This window comes from Talpa occidentalis, unplaced genomic scaffold, assembly GCF_014898055.3.
Source record: "Talpa occidentalis isolate TD23 unplaced genomic scaffold, MPIMG_talOcc4v2.1 talOcc4.1342, whole genome shotgun sequence".
NCBI lineage: Eukaryota > Metazoa > Chordata > Mammalia > Eulipotyphla > Talpidae > Talpa > Talpa occidentalis.
In genome coordinates this window covers 1-20,513 of record NW_023601370.1, presented here as the reverse complement: position 1 = coordinate 20,513, position 20,513 = coordinate 1, and the positions used below count along the sequence as shown (strand labels likewise).

General features: G+C 46.0%; 1 protein-coding gene across 1 annotated transcript; it reads right to left on the bottom strand.

Moving 5' to 3' along the window:
• Nucleotides 1–984: 984 nt before the first annotated feature.
• Nucleotides 985–15,456, bottom strand: LOC119243953 (A disintegrin and metalloproteinase with thrombospondin motifs 9-like). The gene is made up of 8 exons (XM_037509767.2): nucleotides 14,561–15,456; nucleotides 11,544–11,738; nucleotides 9,472–9,604; nucleotides 9,159–9,253; nucleotides 8,950–9,044; nucleotides 8,724–8,857; nucleotides 6,874–6,965; nucleotides 985–1,532 (listed from the first exon to the last, which is right to left on the bottom strand). The coding sequence occupies exons 1-8, from the start codon at nucleotides 14,651–14,653 to the stop codon at nucleotides 1,350–1,352; spliced, it is 1,020 nt and encodes a 339-aa protein (XP_037365664.1). The 5' UTR covers nucleotides 14,654–15,456; the 3' UTR covers nucleotides 985–1,349.
• Between the last annotated feature and the right edge of the window lie 5,057 nt (nucleotides 15,457–20,513).

The following is a 20,513-nucleotide window of genomic DNA, read 5'->3' as shown; positions in this document are numbered from 1 at the left end:
TTACAATCCTAATGGCCACTTAGCTAATCATATTTAGGTCAATGGTTGGCTTAGAGAAAAAAGAGTAAGTGAAGAGCTTTATTACAGATACACGTTTGAGATGGCAAAAAAAAAAAAAAAAAAAAAACCCAAAACAAAAAAAAAAACAAATCTCTTGAGATTTTCCTGCAAAATGACCTTTGAATGTTTCTTCCTTTCCTGGGGGAAAGAGGTTGAACTTCTTCATGTTCTGATTTTGACAGAGTTGCCAGATTTAGCAAATAAAATCACAGAAGGCCCAATGCACAGGGTGTGAATTTCAGATAACAAATACTTTTGAGAATAAGTGTTTCCCATGAAATAAGTGTTTTCACTTCTAGTGAAAAAATGTTCCTGTTGACTTGAAATTCAAATTTAACTGGGTATCTTGTATTTTGTCTGGCAGCCTTACTTTTGAATAATACCCCACTTTCATAAGCGGGGTATTCATCTTCCCCTACCCATATTCATGAAGACTTTTGAGACAGGGGTCTTGGTTGAGAAGGTTGGGGTCACAGCTATATTCTGGTGAATTTCCTCTTTGTCCCCTTGGCCCCTATCAGGTTTCTATGGAACACTCTCAGAACATTTTCAGGAAGGTTGGGAAGGGCAGCGATTTCTGATCTCTGCCTGGCTGTACATTACAATCACCCAAGGGAGTATGCAATTCTACCCCAGGTCAAAGATTCCCATGCAGTGGAGCTGGTAAGGGCCTGGGCACATGCATTCTGAGCCATCCTCTGTGCGTCCAGTATACACCACTCAGGTGAGAAATTCACAGAGATCAGTGCTTCTCAAGCTGCTGCACCTGCTTGAGACATATGGGGACATTCTACTGATACTCCAGCAGGTCTGGGGTTCTAAAAACTGCATGTTCAACAAGTTCCCAGGTGATGCTGATGCTCTGTGCAGCCCATGCCTCCAGCAGCAAGATTTTAGAGCATAAAAGTCAATGCAGAGTCCTTGAGTGTCTCTCCAACTCTCCAGAAAAGCCACCTGATAAGCTATGCCCTTCTTTCAGCCCCATTCGCATGGAAACAAACATCACTAGCCCTAAGTTGACAAAAGTGGACCTGGTGCTAAGTGCAAGGCACCCGAGCCACACACCCCATCACAGGCTTCCTCCAGCTGCTTTCAGCTTCCTGCCTAAACTTCCTCTAACCGCTGATTCCCAGGTTCCCAGGAAGATCCACCAGAAGAGAAGCAAGACTCTGTCCCCCACTCTCCTTCACCTTACACTTCACCTTCACCTTACACTTCACCTTCGATTTATTCCCTACATTTTCTTCCTGACACTCTGCAAAAATGGTCTGAGGAAGTGGGAAAGTGCATTAGCTGGTTCCTCCGGCATCACCGACACAGAGGGAGGGAGATAAAACAGCCCCTCCCCCAAGCCCTGAGCAACCTACCGGCGACTTCTTAATGTCCGAGACCGCGTAATTCCCTTGGGATATCCACCTGGCAGATTCTGTTAAAGACAGGCCGGTCCCGTAAAGGTTGATGCTAAAGCGACCCTGGAAATAAATGGCCCATAGAAAAGATTTTTAGTCCATACCACACACACAAAACGGTACCTTGTAAAGAAGGATGTTAATTAAAACAGCTACTAGTTAGGGACGAGGTCCGGGCCTGGCATTTTGCACGCATCATCTCATCTATCCTCGCAAGAACTCTCTCTAAAGGGGGTTTTCTTTACAGATGGGGAAACAGAGGACAGAGTGGGAGTTCAATTCCCATTTTCTCCACTCAACTTCCTCGTCCTCAACCACCGCCATTCTGCTTCCCTAACACAGCAATCCCGGTGTTGCTCACAATGACCAGATTTTTTTTTCAGGCACAAAATGCCACAGAGTAATTTTTATAAACAAGACCTGGCTGCCAAAGCTGCCGGGGCTGCAGCATCCCGCGGCGCCGAGGACACCGTGTACTCAGCACAGCCGGCGGGACACGACTTCAAAGACAGCGCGTTCTCCGCAGCGGCCACTGGAGGGCGCGCGCGGCCCGCTCGAAACCCCCGGGGCCCAGCAGCGGCTTCCAGGGCAGAGAAGCCCGCTCTCCAAACCGCTCTGGGATCCCTTTTAAAAACTGGCCTCAAAATGTCGTCAGTTTCAGACGCATTTCCAAGCAGATGGTGCAGCAAAGGTTCTCTCTTGCTTTCTTCGTCTGTCTGTATTTCACTCTACAAAGGGACCTGCAAGTTTTCTGGAGGCTTTCTAGTCCACAGGGTGCAGTTTCAGAATTAAAACTCTCCCACACCCTTCAAGTTCTGGGCGAACGCTGTCTGCTTGAGCCTGACCATCCAGTACTTTGTCAAAAGTCTTTAACAGCGCAAGGAAGAAGTGGTGGAGGCTCAAAATCAGACAGCTCTACTAGTGAATTCAGGCTTTTCATTCTCAAGTAGATCCTGATTTTTTAAAAGCTTCCCAGAACCTCAGTTTGCCCATCTGCAAAATGGAAGGTAATAAACAATACCTTCCTCCAAGAAGCGTAGTGTGGACTAAATGAGATAAGTCTGTAGCATGTGGCTGGTACCTAGTAGAATCTCAATATTATAGCGCTCCTGAATCTTGTTTTAGTTTCTCTCTCCAACATAAAAATAAGTTTATGGAGGGGAAAGATTTGGTATTGCTTTGCTTATTTATATCAGGCATGGTTTGAAGAATGACCGACATTTGATGAATTTTTAAATAAAGATTACATCTTGGCTCTTCAATTAAGGCTGTCAAGACTAGGGCCTCCCCTGGTGGTGCAGGCGGTTGAGCGCTGCGCTGTGAAGCAGTCCGCAGCCTCTGCAGCGCTGGTTCGATCCTGGCCCATCGGTGAGGGTCCCACATGGCACGGCAGACCTCTCCTATCCCGCCCGCTGCTCCCCTCAGCAGTGTATTTTGTCAGTCTGTCTGTTCTGTTCCCCACTCTGTCTCTGGTGAATCCTTTCACCCTCCTGGAGCGCATCTGGCCTGTACCCTGGTTCTTGTATAAATGAATGAATGAATGAATAAACAAACAAACAAACAAACAAACAAACAAATAAGACTGTAAGCACTAGGTGTAACTAGCTGGTTTCCTCTCCATGTCAGTTCCATTAGTATTTACTAACCAGAGTCAACAGACCCTTTGCAGCCTTAGTTTTCATATCTGTAAGATGGGATTCCTACTAGTAGGATTCTCACTCATAGGGGTCATGGGGAGGTTCATCTGTTTAAGTCAGTGCCCCCCAGGAGAGATGCAGCAATATCTGGAGACATTTTTTTGTGGTCGCAACTGGCAGGCCAGCATCTGGTGTGCTGCTAACATCTGGTAGGCAGAGACTAGAGACGGTGTCAATATTCTCCTATGCATAGCACTGTGCCCCAACAAAACCTCAATAATGTTGGGAAACCTGGCATAGAAGATGGATTCACCCTGTAAACCCGACTCTTCTGCTTTTAGTGAGACTTTAGGGAAGCAGCTCACCTTCCTGAGTCCATCTGTAAAATGGTTTGTAGGACCTTACCTATGCATAGTGGGGTTTGCACTTAACTCACTACCTGCCAAAGAGTAAGTGATACAGAAAAATGTTTTTTGAAAATTCTGCAAGGACCATGCTCTGCTGAGGCCAGTGGTTGTCTGGGATTGAAGCTGCAGTAGTACAGCTGTAGGGCAAACTTGGCCTCCCCAGACCCTGTCTTCTGTGTGCTGCGTTACCCCACCTGGCTCTCTTCTTATCTTGCCACCTTCCTGCCATGAGAATGGCCTCTACCCTGTTCATCATGCCCAGATCACCCTGTGGCCAAGGACCTCTCTCCTTCTCCCTTCCCATCCTGCTTCCCACACAGACTGCCCATCCCACCTGCAGAGGTAGACAGATGCACTGCGAAGTTCTTAGAAGGCCCAGGCTAGGGCCTCCCTGGTGATGCAAGGGATTAAGTCACAGCACTATGAAGCTGTCCGCAGCCACTGTAGCATGAGTTCGAGGCCCAGCCAGGGAATTAACCTACATGGCACAGCAGACCTCTCCTGTCTTGCCTGCTGCTCCCTTCAGTATTTCAGACAGTCTTCCTATTCTGTTCCCCACTCTGTCTCTGGTGAATCCTCTTACCCCCCACACCTCTGCCCTATACCCCAGTTCTTGTATATATAAATAAATATATCTTTAAAAAAAAAAGAAAAAAAAGGAAGGTCCCGGCTACTGAGCTGGCGTCTAGACCAAGCATGCCTCCTCTTGATGGGGCTGCTGGTGTCTGGCCATGCTCACCACCTGAGTCTCATGAGCAGTGAGTCTCATGAGGCCTGAATGGAACCAATCTTTCTCCTCATTCTCTTTCCAGCTTTTCCAGTTCATGGATCTGCATTTTTAGCAAGCATCCTAGTGGATAATTAGCACCACTCTAAAAGTGGAGAGCTGCCAGCATAAAGACCTAATGTCCTTCTGAGCTGTAGTCTGGGACATCTTTGTCCCTCAAAGCCTCATCTCCAGGGTCCAGGGTCTAAAACTTGCATGCAAGTTTTACTCCTACTTCCTGTTGTTGATTTAAGAGTAAAAGTAATTAAGAATCACTCATGCTACTTAATCCAGAAAGGTTTGCAAAAGATGCGCCTTAGACTGAGAGGTTTTATTGTCTGTTCAGACAAGAGTTAAAATTGCAGAAATCTTGCTTGGAAACAGGCTCAGTCATGTCTGCCACCATGCGTCTGGATTCTGACATTCTTGGGATCAAATCCAACCTTGACTGTGCTGTGTGGATATCACCCAACCTCAGTTTCCTCATCCCTCAGAAGGTGCCTTCACGGTAACCCATGGATTAAATGCTACACTGACTTAGAAATTTTGGGCACAGTGCCTGCAGCATAGTAAACATTCAGTAAGTGCTACTAATTCCAGCATCCATGGCTGTACAGCAGGTCCTTGAAGAAGGAATTTCCATCAAGGTCAGCTGGGATTCTTTGTTTCTCTTCTATGTTATAATGAAATGATGTTGCACAAAATGGTATTATTCAAGGACCTGCTTTCATTGTATGTTGTTTCGCTTAACATCATGACTTCCAAGAAGCTATCAGCACCATTAAATGAGTACATACTATAATGTTGCATCCATGTACTCAGGATAAAAATAGAACCTGGCTCTGTCTTCATTTGAGGGCTCTTGGGCAACCCACCCATATGGATACATAAATCTCAAAAGCAATATTAATGCATGAGGTGGAAGAAGCAGATTGTCAAAGTTCCCCTCTGCTAGGATTTCTGTGCAATCATTAAGTCAACAGATGAGCCATCTGCTCTAAAGCAGCTTCCACAATCAGACTTCCTACAGACCTTTTCCTGGAAAACAGTTTGAAAGACTCACATCTTTTATCACTATAGTCAGTGCTCAATAACTCTCAGAAATAACTCTCAAAGTACCCACTACGATTTGAAGAATAGGCTGGGAAACAACCCATAAATTAGCTTCTATTTATTTGGCTGTGGAATTTCTCACTTAGCAATGGCTTCAGTAAAGGGGCTTGCAAATCGATTCATTTGTTTCCAATTATTAAAATAAATGAATGCAAATTAGCTTTCATTTACTTAAGGGTCAGTCCCAAAAGATGTACACATAGAAACAAGAAAATCTGAGACATCTGAACTAGGCAGGATGGGGTCAATCTATTAGCTGTTAAATGCAACCCATACCAAGGGGTGTTTGAAGTCACCAACTAAAGTTTTCAATTCCTGGGTAATGGAGCACAGGCCCTTTTTACCATTATGTCCTTTGTTTATTTTCTTTCTCCCCTGAGAGTTTCCTTTTCACTTCTCGAAAATGTTTAGCAATGCTTTCTAAAGCTCTGGGCTGAGAAAACACTTTGTTAGAAGAAAATTCAGATGTGTTTGTCTTTGGATGGTCTGAGGTTGGGTGTAAATCCATCCTGGGGAGACAGGGCCTGGGATTCTCAACACATCAGCTGGTCCCAACGCCCAGACTTTAGAGAGCTCACGGGCAAAGTGGGAAGTTCCTGACAGGGTTTAACAACAGCTTTGTGAAGACCTTAAGTCAACCAAAGAAAGAACTGGGGCGCTTCGCTCCTGTCCAGGATCACTTAATTCATTTTGTTTGTCATGCTGTCTAATTGCAGAAGCTTCCTGCAAAGATGAACGCCTGCCTTGTCAAGTTAGCTGGGGCTGATTATTACAGGATGTTCCAAAAGGCAAGCAAAAACTTGCCACGCCTCTTAGGAGGCAAGGCCTTGTGAGCTGCAGTGGGCAGGCCGACTCCCATTCAGCTGCACTGCTACTGCCAGTCCAGCAGATTACACCTTTGCACTTCTTGGTCTGAACACTGAGCACACAATATTCAGAATTTTTAAAAGCTGACAGTGGTATGTTGGAGCAGCTTTTGGGAGTCATCTGTGTGCCTCTCCCCCCAACTTTCTAATTAGTGATGTCCTGGCGACAGCTTCAAATCAGTCACAGGGAGAATATTTACACCATGGAAATTGGCAAAGGCTGCAAAGAGGCTTATTTTTTTCCCCCTTGAAGAGTCAGTCATGGAGCGTTTCTCAGCGCTCACTGGCTGTAGAATATGCATTTCACAAACCCTCGTAATTTGTTGAAGGTCTTGTCATCCAACATCCACTGTGTCCAAATTTTCACTATTATAATAGATGCATTTTGCTAAATGTAGAACTTTGGCACGTGGCTCCAGTCACCTCCTTAGGAAACACTCTCAGGGGTGGAATCACTAGACAAGAAGCTGTGAGCATCTGTCAGGCTCTTGATGCAGGTGGCCAAACTGCCTTCCAGAGCAGCTGTTCTAAGCACATTCCCAGGACCAGACACAGCCCAGGGTGCCCTGGGGGCGGGCTCCTGTGGGTGCTCATCAGGGAGGAGGATACACATACCTGTGGGCACTTGGCGGCACTGTAGCAGTCCCCAGCTGTGGCAAAGGGCACCGGGTGCCCCTCGCTTGTCCTGGCAAACTGTAGATCAGTGGCTGTGCATTGTGGAAAAGGGTTAAAAGGAGAGAAAAGGTGACAGTGGGAGAAAGGGGCAGGGAAGGGACAGGATATTGGAAAGATGGAAGGGAAGAAGGGTAAGAAAAACAATCAGAGGGAACGGGAGAGAGAAAAACCACAGTATGATTAGTAAGCAAATGGATCCAGATGTGGGCTTTCTTTTTCCTCATTACATTTGTGGTTCCAAGAGCCTTGTTCCCTGGGTTTTATCAGCACGGACTGACTCCTCACAGCATGGGAGCCAAAAGGGGCTTAAGATGACTTTGGAATCGATTCATATATAAACAAATATGCGAATAACCTTGCTTAAGTGGGGTGTAATGGATGATGGTGAATCTTCGGTGTACTCCCTCAGAGGTTTTGGGACATGGGGAAATAAGCCAGAAAAGCATTTCCAGCTACTTAGGAATTATTCCCTGAGGCTTCATCTGTCCTCCAGTGGCCTAGGCACTATTATTGCCAAAATGTGGAGCAATTAGAACCCACATCTTGAAAGCATTAATGGCAGTTTCTCAAGTTCGGAGCAAACTTGTAGTTAAAAAAAAAAAAAAAAAAACAACAACAACAATAAAAACAATCCTCATGTCTTTAACCCCCCTATCGCTCCAGAGACCAGCTCTGCAAGCAGGGAATGCAGATCAGGAGGAGTCATTTTGAGAATTCTGCAAAAGCTGTGGCTGGTGGAACTGGAAGGCCCACTCAGCTTTTACCTTTTCTGTCTTGTCTTTGGGGAACAGCAGAGAAGGCCTTAATCCTCTCTGCAGTGAACTATGCTTTGAGGGGAAGGAAATCTCAGGCCCTCTTCTGCAAGGAAAGTGCCCCTTGTCAGCATGCAGAAGCCGTAGGTCTAACTTAACTGGCCTGTTTTTCTCAGTGAAGAAACTGCAGACCCTCTGCCTTGAGCCTCCTCAGTTTAGCGGAAGGCAATTAAAAATATCTTGGTACAAATCAAGTTGAATCTACCTCCAGAGCAAACTGATGCACTATTATGGGTACAATGTTAATGAGGAAAACATTAATTATTCATTATTTCTGCTTTTCCTCTATTCAGGGAACGTGCTTGGATCTTTTAGCTGTCCTTAACCACTCCTATGATTAATGTCCCTACCAAAAATGCAGTGCTGGCCAGAGTATAAAATCAGCCTACGTGCAGGCTAGTTGAGGAGAGGTAATTCTGTGCTCCATTTTTCTTCCGTAAATCAACAGTCAGACAAAATGAGCTTTACGCCCATGTGTGTGTGTGCACTGTGCTGGTGGGAACAGGGTGGGGGGGGGTGGTGAATGTTGCCACATAAATCTCTAGCTTTGGGGTTTTGTATCTGCTATTTCTTCTACCTTAAAATATCTGCTGCCACCCTTGCTTTTCCACATGGTTGCCCATGCCTGGCAAACTCCTACTTGACCTCACGCATTGTTTCAGTGTTAGATTTATGGGGGTACTCCCCTGACTTCCCATACTGCCATTTCTCCATCTACTCTACCTGTTCATTCATCACACAGCTGCTGGCCATTCACCTCTTTGCTGGGAGCTCTCCAGGCCCCAGGGGTGTAGCAGAGAACCAAAGAGCAGCCCAGCTTACCAGTGAGACCTCCCGCCTGCCTGCCTGGGCTTATCTGGGCCTGGATTGAAGCTTCCTGTCGCTCCTGTTCCTTCCTCTCTCCATCTCGAAGGCCTCACCCCTGACAATTTGCAGGATCTGTTTGCACATCCTCATATGCTATTCCACTGAACTTACTTATTATCTGCATGGTGGTCAGGTCTATTCTGATTTTCTGGAAGCTGGAAAACCCAGCAGCCGTGTAGTCCTTCCGACACTGGCAGTCATCACGCCGGCTCCCATTGTAGGGGCATTCTGTTGGATTGTGCAACCTACAATCCAGAGAGAATATTCTGGTAAGAATGGGAAGGCATTTCCAAGGATCCTGAGGATGCTGGGCTTGTCCGTGCCTGAGCTCTCCTACCTGTGCCCATAAACCTCAGAGAAATTCTCTGAGTCGCCATGGACCAGGGTGATGTACTCCTTGGGGTGGTCAGACTGCATGCCTGCACAGAATATCTGCAAGACAGACCAGAAATAATCCACGAGAGGGGCTCAGAAACAAGACATTGAAAGCAAGGGTCACTTATGCTATAATCAGTCTAGAAATGATGGCTGATGACCCATGTTCACCTTCAGAAGCTTTCCTTTGATGGTCAGGAAATATTCACCATCTTCACTGGCACCTTTCAGTCTTTTAACTTCCTTGCAGTTCTGGGGTAACTCACCTGGAAAAGGTGAAATGTAGAAATGGGGTATGAGAGGCCCCAAGACGTGCAATGTTTGCCGATGGGCTAAATCACACTGTTCACATGGAAACATTTTTAGCATAGGGGAGACTGGTAAAGAAACAAATGCCATCTTTCTAAAACGGGCAGGCACAGAAATGAACAAAGAAGCCCCATTCCTCATGCTTCAGAGGGAGGGCTTCAATTGGCTGACTTACAGTTATAGACATTATGGCAGGGTTTTCTTTCTTCTGGCTTCAAATCAGCAGGGCATAATTGGCTGGGCTGGTCCTCGTTGGTCAAACATTGCACGGACCTGTGCATCACTCCAACGCCACAGGAGACTGAGCACTGCAAGCAGACCAGAGGGGGGTTTGCCAATGGAACCCACAGGCATGGGCTTCCAGGGGTGGGGTTCTCCGAGTCTGCTGGCACGCATGGGGCGTTTTACATGCTATGCTGCTGAAAACAAAGAGTTGGTATATGGTGGGTACTTTTACCAAGGACCAGTCTCTGTGCTAAGTTGTAGACATGCACAGAGACATTTCTACATATACACTTACACGTATATGTGGATGCATGTATACACATATACATATATACACACATATGTAGATAATTTTCTCACTTAAGCCTCCTAATAACCTATGAGATAATATTTTATTCTTTTTATAGGACAAAGACTGGGGCTCAAATACTAAAAAACTTACTCAAGGAGATGCTGGCACCCGGATTCAAATTTTCATCACAGTCAACTGTTTCTACACTTCAGCCTGATCACTTTGCAACACTGAGCGACCTCAGAGTTGTCAGGGGCCAGAGGGCTGTGGCGATTTTTCCCTGGCGGTCCCAATTTAAAACATTCTTACGAGTTATACTTCTAATGTCCCAAGGTATTGCAGAACAGAAGGACTAGAACAGATACTTCCTGCAACAGAAGCACCAACAACTAATGCCTCTATAACCCTTATTAATTAAGGACCAAAATTCTAGGTGCCTTTTTTTTTTAAAAAGATTTATTTATTTATTTATTTATTTATTTATTTATTTATTTATTTATTTATTTATACAAGAACCGGGGCACAGGCCAGATTCATGGGAGGGTGAGAGGATTCACCAGAGACAGAGCGGGGAAACAGAACAGGCAGACTGACTGAAATACACTGCTGAGGGGAGCAGCAGGCGAGACAGGAGAGGTCTGCTGTGCCAAGTGGGACCCTCTCTGGCCGGCCGGCCGGAATTGAACCGGCGCTGCAGCGGCTGCGGACAGCTTCACAGTGCGGCGCTCAACCACCTGCGCCACCAGGGAGGCCTTCTAGGTGCTTTTTTAAAAGAAATGTGGTAAATATGGTAACCTAAGTGCTTTTCTGTATTAACTCATTTCATGTTCACAACCATCTATTTTATAGGTGAGGAAACTTAAAGTTTTGTACCAAGTTCAAGGTCATTTAACTGCTCAAAGTCATTCAGCAAATGAGGCAGCCTGGTTTGAGGCCCCACTGCCAAACTGCCAAACCAAAAGACAGTCCTTCTTTTCCCATGAGCCCATTTTTAGAGGCTAACTCCTGTTCCTCACCAGGGTGCCTGTGAGAAGGAGAATTGCTTAGGATAGGTTAGGCGGGACGTGTTTAAGACTGGGTTTGAGCAGTAATTCCTCTGCCCACCTGTGAAGGCAGGTGCTTCTTTCACCAACTCTCCTTTGCAGGGCAGCAGCCTTCCTGCCTGCCCATGACCTGTACCATGCAGGGACTTCTCTTCACTGACCTCCCTCAGCAGAGGCAGCTCTCTTCAAAGCTGCCTGCCTGCAACCATGCAGGCCTCTCTCAGCAAACCTGTCCCTTTCAGGGCAGCTCTTCTTGCCTGCTTGTGTCTATGCGAGTGTCTTTTACTGTCCTATCCCTCTCTCTAATAAACCTGCTCTTTAAATATTAAAAAAAAAAAAAAAAGACTGGTCCTCCCTGGTTGCGCAGGGGGTTGGGCACCGCACTATGAAGCAGTCCGCAGCCTCTGCAGCATGAGTTTGATCCCCGGCCAGGGAGCAACCCACATGGCGCAGCAGGCCTCTCCTGTCTCACCTGCTGCTCCCCTCAGCAGTGTATTTCAGTCAGTCTGCCTGTTCTGCTCCCCACTCTGTCTCTGGTGAATCCACTCCAAAATAAACAATAAGAAAAGGCATCTCTGGCCTGTACCCCACTCTTGTATGCATAAATAAATACATCTTTGAAAAAACAAAAAGGACTGGGTTTGAAGTCCCAAAGTTTTCCTATTGGTAACTCAATTGTCTACTTACACTCCCCCAGTTGCCAACTCTCCAGGTGGCCGAGACGGGGCACTCCCTCAGGTAGCAGGGGTGGACGCTGGGAGGCTGCGTGCCCGGACAGTTGATGGTGGTTTGGTAGCTGTACTCATAATTTTCCTTCCCGGTGTAAATCTCACTACAGGAGACCAGCCTTTGTTTGTAGCCCTTTCCACAGGTCACCGAGCACTGAGAAGGAAGCGGGTGAAAGCAGAGGTTGCAGCGCTGCCTGGGGGGAGCCCCCAACAGGCCCCTGACTTCCACAGCCAGCGCTGACCCCTGGGCACTGCTGCACAGTGCTCACTTCATTAGCTTATTTATGCAATTCAAGCATCGGCCCCCAGAGCGCTGGAGACCTGAACCCTGTATGACCAATGCCTTCTGGGCGGGAGTGCTGCCATGACTTCTTTTCCGGGTGGGGGTGCCTTCTCCGGGCTTCGGGGGGGCTGGGGTGGTGCTCCAGCTGTCATGGGTCCAACTGACAGCAAGCACAGCGGGACTCACTGGCTGACAAATCATGCATTGCTAAACCTACAATGACTGCAGGAGAGACGTGAGCAAGCTGGATGTGAAGAGTTTGAAGAGTTGAGTGTGAAATCCAAGTTCTTGGCCAAGAGAGGACTCAGGACAGCCCTTCCCTACTCTCTGATTCTCTGGGGTTTGCTTTCCCATCTGTCCTCCACTTACTTCCTTCTACTCTGGCTATGGACCTAGCTCAACTTTCTGCTTCTCTCTCTCTCCCACTACCCCCAACCCCAAAGCTTTTAACCCCTTTCCTATAATTACACAGTATTACAGAAATAAACAATAAGAAAAGGAGAAGGAACAAATATCTTATTAGTGTCTCAGTTCCCTTTTGGGGTGAGACATTAACTGGTTATTTATAAGATTTTACAGCATGGTCAGCCTCCTTAATATTTATAAAATATTTTAAAAATAAAACTGAATCACAATGAATTTACTTTTGATGATTTTTTTAAGGCAATGGCATCCAATAACTGGCCATTTCCTATAAGTTGCTACGTAAAATTAAGGTAGAGAATCAGAATCCCTAAATCAGAGGTTCTTTGGGGAGGGCCAGGCACCCCCACAGTGTGTAGCATGTGTTATGTTCTTGCTGGGAACACAGCTTCTATCCATTCTCAATGTCTATGAAAGGCTATAGTGTCACATTTTCTAATGTCACCTGAGCTGTTGCTTTAAACCATGTGGGCTCCTCTCCTGTAATTTTTCCAGGGAGAAGGCTCTCCTGCAAGAGCTCCGAAGGCAGGAGGGCGCAGGCACAGCCACAGGCATGCACAGCACCCCGGCGCTCCCCTTCCAGCTGGTTGCAGAACTGGAAATGCTCTGTGACGTCTCTTCCTTTGGTTGCCGACGTTCAAATGCTTGGAGACCCAGCTGACGCTGGGCCAGGGGTGTGAGGCTAGCCCAGAGTGGTTCAGGTGTGGACAGATGGCCAACAAATGCTGTCTGTCCCAGGGGTGGATATTTCAGAGTGTTTAATCTAGCGCCTGCATGCACTGACTTCAGTGTGAACTAATTTAAACCAGGCTATATATCTGAAGGCCAGAGCTGAGTTCCTTTAACCCCACAACCAGGAACAAAAGATTTGTGTTGGGGATGCAGTGAGAGATGGGCATTTACTGATTGAACTGAGCCCCAAATATGGGCAGATTTTATTCCCAGGCCTCTCCCTCTCAAAATAAGCTAAAACAGAATATGTTCTTAGGTAGCTGTCAAATGCATCACAAAAATGTTGGCTCCTTAATCCATTTTGCACCAGTTTTGAGTGTAAGAGGCTCAGTCCTGGGGAGGGGGGGGCAGGTGTCACTGCTGACTCTCCATGTCCCACTGTCATGCTTGTCTTATCATAGTGAGGAGTACTTTTCTAAACAGTAAAACAAAATGGCAAAATAAGAATATGGGCTCCCTGCATTAGCGATGTACTTTGGGCCCAAACCAGGACATTTTCCCAAGCTGGGAAATTCATGTATCAGTCAAGGGGCAACAAACCCTTTTTTCCCCTCTGGTCCAGACCTCCTCAATTCAGGTGGGGGGAGCGCAGAGACAGCACAAAGAGCCTTAAGATCAGTTTTCATACAGAAACACCTCAACATACAACACACATATCATCTAAATGTAAATATTCATCCCATTCAAAGATGAACTTGCTGTCCTGTCAAACTTTGAAGAGACCTTAGTAACAGTACGAACCTTTGCTGAAAAGCAGCTAAATTCCTTTTAGGTGGGTATTTTGATGTTACAAGTCTTTCAGTATTTGAATAAAATACAGGATTTGAAAATAATATAATCATGCAGTTATGACATGGTTTATTATAATAAGTGTCTAGGGAGGTACTAAATGCAGGAAGAAATGAGAAAAAATAGACATTTGTTTTGTTCCTCTGAAACAGAGGTTGTTAAATAGGTAACTTACATCTGATCCGTGAAAGTGTTTGGCTTGCCCCATGCAATGTTTTAAACAAAAACTGAGGCCACCCTTTAAAATTAGTGGAGCTCACTTAACTGTCTAGATTTTTGTCCTCTTGAAAAAAGTAGTTTGGTAACACTGGACCCATAGTTCTGCATGGCCTCAGTAAAAGAGCCTGCTTCCTTTACACAGCACATGCTAGTTTGTCATAGTCTTCACCCTCCTCTATTGTCTCCTTCTCATGAAGCTATTTTCTTATTCTTACATTTCTTCAGGCATTGGCAGGCATCATATAAAAATGCAGACTCTTCTAATTCCTTCCTTATACCAATAAGATATCAGAATGAAATACAGAATGTGGAATTGATGGGGGCTCAGCAACATCTCAAGCAGATCCCCAGATCTGCATATATGGGACTCTGGTCCAGGAAGACCAGGGATTTGTCTGAAACTCACAACTCACAACTCACAGTGGCATAACCAGCAGGTGGGTCCAGCCCTACCACATTCCTGCCCTTGTCAGTCTGTTGCACTCAGACCATTGCTTACTGAAGACAGTTACCAAATCCCCAGTCAGTACCTCTGACCACTCTCCTGTGATCCAGACGTACTCGCAGGGCTGCAAACTACAGATCTCACGCTCCGCAGGCCGCTGGCTCAAGTCGCAGTGCATGCCGTGAACCTCGCTGCCTTTGTCCTCATCCACACACACCACCTTGCGGTACCTGGATCCTTCGCCACAAGTCTTGGTGCACTGTGAGAGACAAACCAGACTGGTGTGGATATGAAAGACAATAGGTGACACATTATACTGTTAGTATAGTTATTTGTTTTCCTTCTCTATACCCTTTGAAACTGTGAGATCCCTGAGGGCAGGAATTGTCAGAGAACTCGTTATATTATCCCAGCTACCTACCAATGCTGCCCGTGGCATAGTGATCATCATTCAGCGAGCAACTCTGTCATGGGCAGAGTAGGAGTGGGAATGAATGGATTTTAGCTTCAGAAAGGACCTTAGAGCCTGTTTACTTCAAATACCCTTTCAAACATTGAACCTCTTCAAAATGCATGGCTGGATGGTTATCAGACTGGACTAAATACCTCGAGAGCCAGGGGAGTCATTACTTCCATGTTGCTCATTTCTTCCTGTAACACAGAACTAAACAGATCTCTGCAAATTCTAGCCTCTTGTCATGGCTGAACATTCCAGAGGAACATAACAGACATGTTTCCTTTCTCACTAGTAAAGTCCTGCCTGGGACATGCAGAGAGCTTTCTTGTGGCTCCTACTGTCTTTTCTTCCCTAGAGTGAATTGCTCTCATTCTCCCATTCCCCAAGATCTTAATAGGCATCAGGCCCTGTGATGGTTTCCTGGGTCAAGAGTGGACGTGAAGGGCACAGTTGCAGCTTTTCAAGAGAAGCAAATGTTTTAGAGGCAAAGGCAGACATTAAAGAAGTAACCAGCTCAGTAGTGAGATTTAGCAGATACAATAATCTCCATTTTTCAGATGACAAAACTGTAATTTATTTATTTTTAAAGATTTATTTATTTATGCAAATGAGAACTGGGGTACAGGTCAGATGTGTGGGGGTTGAGAGGATTCATCAGAGACAGAGTGAGGAATAGAACAGGCAGACTGACTGAAATACACTGCTGAGGGGAGCAGCGGGTGAGATAGGAGAGGTCTGCTGCACCATGTGGGTAGCTCCCTGGCTGGGGATTGAACTCGTGCTGCAGTGGCTGCAGACAGCTTTATAGGTTGTGTCTTAATCCCTTGCACCACTAGGGAGGCCCCAAAACTGGAATTTAGAGAGACTAAATGACTTGCTCCAGTCCATGCATCTCTTCGTGAGGGAGAGGGGAGAGATAATGTTCTTCCCATAAACCGAATTAATGAAATAGGGTATGTGGCATGTTTCATTCATCTCTGTGCTGTCTAGAAATGCCTTATCTTTTTGACTTAAATCCACAGCAACCTCCATGTTGTAAGTTCTACCATCTGTGTGGCTAAAGGCTTCCAAAAGCCCCTGCTATCTAAAGCCTGTGTGTCGGGCCTCCCCTGATGGCGCGGCCTCTGCAGTGCCGGTTCAATCCCCGCCCGCTGGGTGAGGGTCCCATATGGCACGCAGACCTCTCCTGCCGCCCGCTGCTCCTCTCAGCAGTGTATTTCTCAGTCTGCCTGTTCTGTTCCCCGCTCTGGCTCTGGTGAATTCTCTCACCCTCCCGCGCTTCTGACTGTACACAGTGCTTGTATAAATAAATAAATAAATCCTTAATAAATAAATAAATAAATAAAGCCTGTGTGTCATCCAGCATTTCCAGACTCAACTACTCTGGAATACCTTGGTAAGCTACCCCAGCCCTGTGCCGAAGATGGCTCCTGTGTTCTTCCCACTCCAACCATGTTGCCTCCAGGCCTTCTCCAGCTACTGTGAGTGGCTGCTGCTCTTATCCACATATTCCCTCTAAGGGTCTGCTGAGGGAGGGTTATAGGCCCCCACCTCGTTTGCTCACAGGTCTCCTTTGATTTTATGACCTACCTTGCACCAAAGCCATCTGTTTGGGTGCAGGCTTGACTCAGAAATCTCTTTCCTGATGTGCCCAAGCTATTTATTTATTTAATTATTTTTTGGTAATAAAATACACACTGGACAAAATTTACCATATTAACCATTGTCAAGTGTATGATTCAATGGTGTTAGTCATTCACAGTGTTGAGCCATCACCCCCATGGTCTAGTTCTAAAATATGGTCATTATGCCTTAAGGAAATTCCATGCCCCCACAGGATTGCTCCTTATTTCTCCTCACCCAGCCTGTAGCAACCACCAATCTGTTTCCTGTTTCTATGGATTAACCTATTCTGGGCATTTCATAAAAATGGAATGAGCCAAGATGTGGTCTGTGTGACTGGATTGATTTTCAAGGAGCATCCAGGTGGCAGTGTGGACTAGTATGTCACTCCTTTTCATGGCCGAATAAGAGTCCACTGTACAGACAGGCCATATTTTGTCAATTTCAATGTTGCTGGACAAGGGTTGTTTTCATTGTTTGGGTACTATGGATAGTGCTGCTATGACCAGGCACATTTGATTTCAGTTCTTTTTGGTCCATCCCTGACTGTGGAAATGCTGGCTTTTCTGGTGTGCCTTCTGCATTTTTGTCACTTCGTCCTTTTAGGAGTAGAAACACCATGCTGGTATGTCATTTGCAAACTTAACTGAACATTTCTGCTGTCTGGAAGCAAACCTCAATATCTAGAATATGGAGTCATTTGCAATTTTTCTGGGGTACAAACAGATATTGAAAGCACAGTGAGGTGAGCACAGAGGAACAAATCACTTCAAAATAGTGCATGAGGTTGCCTGTATCTGACTCCCTAGCTAAATCCCAGGTCAGTGATTTAGGGGTTTTCTGTTCCCCTAGAGTATGCCAGGACCAATAGTGAAGTAATGCTTTGTTTCTTCATTTAAGAAAGTGTCCAATCAGTGAGGGAGCTGCTTAATGTTAAAACACAAAATGAAACAAAAATAAGGGCTGATCTGTGATGTGTAGCTCTATGCAGAAGAAATATTTAACTTCCCATAGAAAAAGTAATTCCTTAGAAAAGCAGGACTTAGGTGACTCAGAAAAGATAATGATTATTGGGAAGCTAAAACCTGAACTAAACCTTCCAGTGTCCTCTCTCATTTTCCCTAAGCCCTGGGGATTTCATCTGTGTCAATAAGTAACAGTTTAGAGGAGAAATGCAGGGACCTTTAAATGCTTTCTGCTTTCTGTGTGTTTCTCCTTGGTCTTCAAGAATGGTTAACTACCGTAAAAACCACTTTGCCAATGGTGGAAAATGGAGCTGGGAAATCATACCTTGAAAACAACTTTAAGAAAGTTAAACTAAGTAAATAAGTGACTTACCCAATGTTCTGGAATTAGTCAATAGTAGCTGAGTCCTTTTCTTTTGGAGTCCTAAACCCTAACCAGACCATGGGGTTGGATAATCACAAAACAAACCCAGCCTGTGCTATAGGATTTTATTGGCTTTAGTGACATAATTTCCTCCACATCTCTAGGATTTATGAGTCTTCCCTCTTCCCAGGAATATGACCTAGAAAATTCTGAAAAATAGCTGAAAGTTCAACTAGCTTCATTTTTTAAAAAAGATTATATATACAAGAACTGGGGTACAGTCCAGAGGTGCGGGAGATGAAAGGATTCACCAGAGACGGAGTGGGGAACAGAACAGGAGGAATGACTGAAACACACTGCTGAGGGGGTCAGAGGGAGAGTCAGGAGAGGTCTGCACTGTGCCATGTGGGTAGCTCCCTGGCTGGGGATCGAACTCATGCTGCAGTGGCTGAGGATAGCTTCATAGGTTGCATCTTAACCCCTTGCACCACCAGGGAGGCCCATAATTAGCTTCATTTTAATTTCCAAAAGGTTTTATTAAATTTCATTATACCTTCTAGAAAAAAACTCCAGCAAGTATAAGTCACATCCCCAGCTTCCTTGAATTTTCGCACATGCTATAATTCAGAAAGCAAATAATTACAGTGCTGGGCTAATCTGGGGAGCATGCCCATCACCCCACTGGCTTCATGCTCCTTTTGACTAGCTGAAATGAACAGGAGGTAAATAATTTCCAAATTCAAGGGTGAGAAGAAACTAAAATAAACTTTTAAGGTACCGTTTTTAGTAGTCAGGTAGGCTAGCCACAGGGTGAATGTCTAAAAAGCAGGCATTAAGGCAATGGGATAGAACTTATTTTTCTTTAAAGACTGTAATCAGTTTGCTTTATACTTTTTTCTGGTATAAAGTCAAACCAGCTGGGGGGCAGGGGGAGGAGAAACTCACTTCTTATTTACATGCTCTAACTTTGAAGGTTGCCGATTTTTTCCACGATGAGAGAATTTAGTCATGGTGTTTCTAGTGCCCAGCCACCATCGTGGACAGTGCATGGACAGGGCACAGATGGAAGGGGCAGCCTCAGTGCTCCGCGTGTGCTCCACACAGGCTGGCTGTCTGATAATAGGGGGCGGCTATTACAAGTCATCCTCTCTTGCACTGCTTTCAATTACAGAAAGAGCAGCTTAAGTTATGGATTCTATTCTCAAAGCTCATTTTCAGTCAGGCATGTGGATTTGGACATGTTCACTCTTTAAAAAGAGTATATCTGTGAGGGAGAAAGGCAGACTCCAGGGTCACTTCCAACCAAGCACCTTCCCATGAAAGGCACAGACCCAGTGACACCTTCATGGCCCTCAGCCCCTGAACAGGACAGGACATGCTCCCCAACCCCCACGGCCAGGCACAACTCTAAAGTCATTCACTCATTCAACTAGTACATTCAGTGGGTCCACTTCTGGGGTGGGTGCTGCGGCCCAGGCCTGGCCTCTCCCTACTCACCCCCTCTTCCTGTTAAAGCACAGGGGTGGCTGCTCCCTCAGCGTTGAGCCTCATGGGTCAGGGCAGTGGGTGAGCGGGGAGCAGTGGGATGAATATGTTGGCCACACTGTGGCTGTGTGAGCAGATGTGGGTTTGGTGACAGAGTGTGTTGGAGTAAGATGGCCCCAGGGCTTCTGGAACAGTGACTCAATAGAAGAGAAGGGCCAGTGGTGGGAATCCCCACCATGAGGAAAAGGAGTGCCCTGGTTGAGGCAGATGAGGAACAGGAACAAAGGAGGAGAGGCGTTAACTAAGCAAGGAGGGAAGAGGGTGGCAGGGAGCGGTTCCACTTGCATGGAGGCTGGAAGAGCATGTTGTGGGGAAGAGGCAGGAAAATGACTACCGCAATTTGAGGGAGTTAGCATGTTTAATTTGAGCTGAGGATTCCAGAAGGTGGGCAGAGGCCAGGTCATGAAGGAGCCTGTAAACTTCCTACATTGCTTAGGAGAAAATCTGAACCCTTGCCCTGACAGGTGGCAGCTCTTGCTAACCTAGCTGCTGCTGCAGGCACCACCTCATGTCAGCCTCCTCGTGCCTTCACTCAGTCTGTCCCTGCCATGTTGTGCTTCTGTCCACAAACACACTGGGCTCTCTCTTTCTTCTACCTGGAGTGGCCTTCTCTTGCCCTTCAGCCTACCACCCTTGAGAAGGTGCCCTCCTCACCCCCCCAATTGTGTCTGCTTTGCCACCTGGTTCCCCTCCCGGCACTCTGCACAAACAGCAATTTCACAGAACATGTCTGTCTGCCTGCTGGGTCTTCTCTCCTGCTGGACAGTCACTCCCACCACAGCTTTCCCTATTCCCCATGGCATCCCAAATGCCTAGTGCCTGGCACCTCATAGTTTAGTCCATTTCGTTGACTAAACAAATGAGGGAACAAGTAATAACACGTTAATATCTGGCCTTCACACACATCAAATCCTGATCGTTCCCTACTGTAAACTTCATAAAATCTTTGTAACCAACTGACCAGGACCTGCTGCCCATTTCTGACTTTACTACGTGAAGGGAATGAATTTAGGAATCGTTCCATGGCTGAGCTCAATAAAAGACTTTCGGACCCAAATAGTCATTAAGAGTCACCCTGGTTCCT

What these genes read in the sequence shown, in the direction of transcription:
- LOC119243953 (XM_037509767.2), bottom strand. Translation starts at nt 14,653, where the DNA reads ATGCACTGCGACTTGAGCCAGCGGCCTGCGGAGCGTGAGATCTGTAGT. An exon ending in TCACAGGAGAGTGGTCAGAG is followed by an intron (nt 11,739 to 14,560) that starts GTACTGACTGGG and finishes CTTCCTTCTCAG; the next exon opens with TGCTCGGTGACCTGTGGAAA. An exon ending in GAGTTGGCAACTGGGGGAGT is followed by an intron (nt 9,605 to 11,543) that starts GTAAGTAGACAA and finishes GTCTGCTTGCAG; the next exon opens with TGCTCAGTCTCCTGTGGCGT.